General features: G+C 42.5%; 1 protein-coding gene across 1 annotated transcript in view; it reads left to right on the top strand.

The window, feature by feature from the left end:
• Positions 1–2,042: 2,042 nt before the first annotated feature.
• Positions 2,043–5,144, top strand: part of LOC109961167 (zinc finger protein 883) — a 5,143-nt gene continuing 2,041 nt past the window's right edge. Inside the window, 3 exon segments of the mRNA XM_074527637.1 lie at positions 2,043–2,196; positions 3,662–5,141; position 5,144. The exon segment at position 5,144 is cut by the window's right edge and continues 2,041 nt beyond it. Of these exon segments, the coding sequence (XP_074383738.1) occupies positions 3,785–5,141; position 5,144 (1,358 nt within the window). The 5' untranslated portion in view covers positions 2,043–2,196; positions 3,662–3,784.

The following is a 5,144-nucleotide window of genomic DNA, read 5'->3' as shown; positions in this document are numbered from 1 at the left end:
CAAACATGGAATAAAATTGTATTTTTTCCATATACAAAATAGAGTAGGCATACCAAAAGTAAAATAACTTGATAGTAATATTGGTGTTTACTGTTGGAATATAATAATGACTATATTACATATTGATAAATTATTGTTGAATTGCACAAATTTGTGTCAAATGGCATTGATGTGTGAAAATGTTAATATGCAAAGTCAGTAGTAACTATAACTGTCAGATAAATACAATGAAATCCAGTAAAAATAGCACTGTACTAAAGTACAATTCTGAGGAACTTACTTCACTTGAGCATTTCTATTCCATGTTAGGCTACTTTAAAATTATACTCCTATACATTTTAGAGACAAATATGGTACTTTTAACATTTATTTAACACTTCTAGTTCTGACTTAGCCTACTTTGCAGATTCATCAGAATAAACATATTAGCATACCATAATAAATATTGCTATGGTGTATTATTATAAATCGAGCTACCCAACAGCATATAAGTCATTACAATTAACTCCACTTTTACCACTTTTAATGGAAATACTCAAACTAGAGTCGCCTTAAATTTTTACTAATGTAGGCTACAATATTGTAAAGGTACTCCGTTTACTTTCCACCAATTTTAGTAGTCTATGGTGTCTTGCATAAACAACTCCGATGCGCTAGGGGGCGGTAGGTATTGAGTTGTTGCATTGAAACGACAATGATTTCTATCGCTAAAGTGCGTTAGTAGTCCAACGTTGGCGCCAGATGAGCTGTGGCGCCTTCTACGCACACAGGCAGGGAGCGAGGAAGACACAGTAGTTAGACGAGGCTTACAACAGCTTGCAAAGCTTTTCTTAATCCATACTTTGAAGTATATAAACTATTCTCCTTTTTTTCTCTTTTTTGCAGTCAGAAAGTAAAAGGACTAAAAGGTGGGTGTGTGCGTGTGTGGAAGAATGTATAAGTTTAAAATCGGTGCGATCTTTACTGATTATTTCATCGTTTAAGTTCATCTTAACCTTACTCTATCATGAATAGTAGCACAGTTGAGTCAGAAGGGTGTCTTCGTTTAACTGAGTATTCGTAGTAATCGTTTATTATGGTAGTCTACGTATGGTTTGTCTATTTTGCATCTCCAGTTATGATAGTTGCGAACTATTTAATGGAAAAATACAGGCCCTGACTCGATCTTAATTGTAACGTTATGTTCTGTTCGGAAAAGCAGAGAAGCACAGCGACACATTGGCATAAGGAACTGAGCTATTTCAGATTTGACTCTTATCCAGGTTGTTGTTTTATACGTGTTCGTTGTAGAAACGGCCCATCTACCCTTCTGGATCAACATCCAGTTTATCTTTGCATCTGAAACCAGACTTAACACGGCTGGATGGGCGGGTTAGCAAACCTTCCGCTTCAGTGTTTTACAATCTGCATATGTTAGTACTAAAGTGAAGAACCGGTTTTAGCCGTGTTAGCAAGACTGTATTAGCTGCCTTGTTAGCTTGGCATCACCGCTATGTAGCCAGCGCGCTAATATTGTCTCGCCTGGGCTGGATAGATGCTAACATGGGCAAGGCCGCCATTGAAGTCGCGCGTGTGGTTTGTGTGGTGCTGCCGCAGTAAAGGAGGGCTTAGGGTTTGTAGCAGGATTCACCGTGCCTTCTTAAGCAGCAACTGAATTACTTGCCTAATAGGTTTCTGTTCAGCTAATGTCTTTCGATCTCTGCCGTGGGATTTTTGTCTTCGGTGGATTGCTTTATATGTAAGTAAAAGACAACTTCCCGGGCTTTTTGCACAGCATTTATCGTCTTCACGGTTAGCCATCTTTGTTTCAGCTAGCCAACTCCTGGTTGGAATTACGATGTGGCTCTTAGCTTGCTAACGTACTTACCATTAGCCTACTACGTAGTATTCAGTGATACTGTAAGATGGTTTATGATTGTATTCATATTGACATACTCATCTTTGGCTAAGCCCGGTGCGTTTTTGGCTAACATGAATTCGCTTCAGGGTCAGCTCTGATTCAATGTTTTGTTGGGCGGAAGCTAACATGGCTAACGTTAGCTAGCGGCAGCCATCTTAGGCGAGCATGTAATCTTGGCTAGCTGGAAGTGCTGGTGTGGCACAACAAGATGGCTTGTTAATACTCGCACAAGGAGAATTTCCGTGTCGGGCGTTGTCATAAATTACGAATTACTTAATTCGATTTCTCATTTTATTGTAAGTATTTTATTGTTATGACTATAATTACTTGCGTGTTGCTTTCGCGGTGAAGCTAGTTAGCTGGCTAAATCGTGAACACATTAGCAGCTAACACAATGCTGTTTTATCGTTAACCAGTTCTCCCTCGTCCATAGTCAGCTAACTAGCGGCTATGACTGCTATTTGTAGCTGTTATTAAAGCTAACAACCAACAGTCCGGTGCTCAATAACAAAACCTCGGCGTTTAAATGCCTCCGCGACCCCCAGGTTGTGTTTAAGTAAGACATAGCGAACTGCGCAGTTGAGACACTTTTTTTGTAGGCCAGTCGGGCTTTGGCTTGCGGATTAAGTTCGAATTGGGAGCATGATCGTGGTGTGGTCCACTTTAATTTTATCAATTGTTAGCTAGTGAAGCAAAATTCGCCTTGAGCGCTAACTAGCTAGCAAATTGATCACTTAGCTTGCTAAGTACTATTACAAGCATAAGGCGTGTAGTTATGGAAAATAATTTCCACGACTTTATTTAATGTGAGCGATGAGCTCTTGGCCAATGCGTGGCTCATTTTCACTCCATCATTTAGTTTTCTAAGCATAATATAGGGGGCTCTGTGCACTTTCAGATCAAATGTACATGGATCAGTGTATATACAATAGTACAGAGTGGATAATCGCATTTAATATTAATGACTTCCCTTTGTCACATTCATCACCTTCCTTTTTAACCAAATACACAACCAACGTGTGTGTGTGTGTGTGTGTGTATATATAGATATAGATAGATAGATAGATCCTGTAATGTTCTAAGCAAGCAGAGCTCCTCCAGGGGATGGGGTTGTACCCTAATTGAACTGTTTCAATTAATATCTGATTGAATAACAGTTATTATTACTGCAAGATATATACATATATGACTTGTGCAAAACAGATCCCAGGAACAACATCTGAGATCTCTGTCCAGAAGAGTGCAGTCCTAGGAACAGCTAGGATACTGCGCAGGACCCTCACGCTCCCAGGCCTCTGGTAGAGTCAGTCTTAGTTTCATATTAGTTATATTGGCTCTTATAATTGCACTCGGACAACATAATAGGGTTTTCATACATGGTGTAACAACAACTTGGAATCAGATAAGTATGCTTGATGTTCTCCAGATATTACATTTTTCTGAAAGGTTGAATTTGATGACAAGGTGCTGTGTGTTCAGTTGTCCATCCTTTTCTTTTTGTTTATATGCAAGAAATGAGCAAACATTTGAGCAGTAACAGATTTTCAGCAATGACTTTGCAAATAGTAGGAGATTATACCGGTAATGGCATCACTGCTTCCAGGATGTTGGGGACAACAGATTCACTTTATTGTCAAACTCTAGATTAATTTAGTTTTTTTGTTTTATCGGTTGGCATTGTGGCAGGCAGACAAACCAACTAATGAAAACCCTCCCAAGGTATAATGGTTACTGTTTCTCTTTTATTTTCCTCTTTCACAGGTCTGGTCACTGACACGAGCACCAGCACGACGCTGAACAAAACAACGCTCTATATTCCCCCGATTCTTTTTTGAGTCATTGCCCGGCAGGAAAACGGAGGTCGTGGGGCTGGAGTGTGTTCTCATGGCCGAGTCAGAGACTGAATGTGACACGCCCGGCCTTGACACACTTGGGTCGGAGTGTGTCATAGCCCACAGCCATGTCGACCTTCACTATGGAGCAGAAACTGAGATCATGACTGAAGAAAAGCGTGGATTAGAGTTGGAGATCCATGGCTCAGACTTGAAGATCCAGGGTCTGGGGACAGAGCTCGGAGCTGTAACCTGTGTGGATGCAATTGTAGCCGAGACAGACCATGAGTACATTAAAGTGGAACATGGCGAGATGCACTGCTTCACAGGAGCAGAGATCAAGACAACAGGAAGTGAGGCTCTGCTGGGAGAGGTGCTGCTTAAGACGGAAAGTGAGCATGTGGTCAAAGTTGAATCTGACCATGGTGGAGAGTTGACAGTGGAGTCTGAGAATGGTGTAATCATACATGAAGCCCATGGTCTGCAGTGCAATGAGTGTGGGGAGATTTTTGGCAGCATAGCTGATCTTCACCAACACTTTGAGATCCATAAGGACCTCAACCCGTACATCTGTGTCCACTGTGGTGAAAGCTTTGCTGTGGAGGCCAGCCTCAAGCAGCACATGAAGATTCACATGAAAGAAAAGCCGTATGTTCCTCCTGGAGTTGAGATAATGAGCAAAGATGTTATTGATGCCTTCAGCCTGAAGTCTCACCAGATGATTCACTTGCCAGACAAGCCACACAGATGTTCAGAGTGTGGCAAGAGCTTCGCAGCTGCCATCACCTTGAGAGAACACATGAAGATGCATTCAGAGGACAAGCCCTACAAGTGCACCCAGTGTAGGAAGAGCTTTGTCCGCAGAAGGCATCTGAAAAAGCATCAGGAGGTTCATGCACGTGAGAAGCCATATACCTGTGGACAGTGTGGCAAAGGCTTTGCTACAACATCCAACCTGAAGCAGCACCAGAAGACCCATGCTCCAGTTGTCCTTGGAGATAAACCCCACAGGTGCACACAGTGCACAAAGTGTTTTGCAGCTGCGGCCACTCTGAGAGAGCACCAGAGGATCCATTCGGGTGAAAAGCCGTACAAATGCAACATGTGCAGGAAGAGCTTTGTCCGCAAACGCCATCTAAAGAAGCACCAGCAAGTTCATGCCGGGGGGAAGCCCTACACCTGCAGACACTGCAACAAGGGCTTCAATCACTCCTCTTCTCTCTCTCGTCACCACAAGACCCACCTCCAGAATCCAGTCTTTTCTCCACCTCAGCCTGGGAAGCCCATGTCCTATGGTACTGCCCCAAAGCAGAGGGTCCACCAGCAGGGAGACAAGCCCTACATGTGCCACCACTGTGATAAGGGATTCAATCATTCTTCTTCCCTGTCCCGGCACCAAAGAGTCCACTCAG

Source organism: Monopterus albus, unplaced genomic scaffold, assembly GCF_001952655.1.
Source record: "Monopterus albus unplaced genomic scaffold, M_albus_1.0 scaffold52.1, whole genome shotgun sequence".
NCBI lineage: Eukaryota > Metazoa > Chordata > Actinopteri > Synbranchiformes > Synbranchidae > Monopterus > Monopterus albus.
This window is presented reverse-complemented; position numbering and strand designations above follow the sequence as displayed.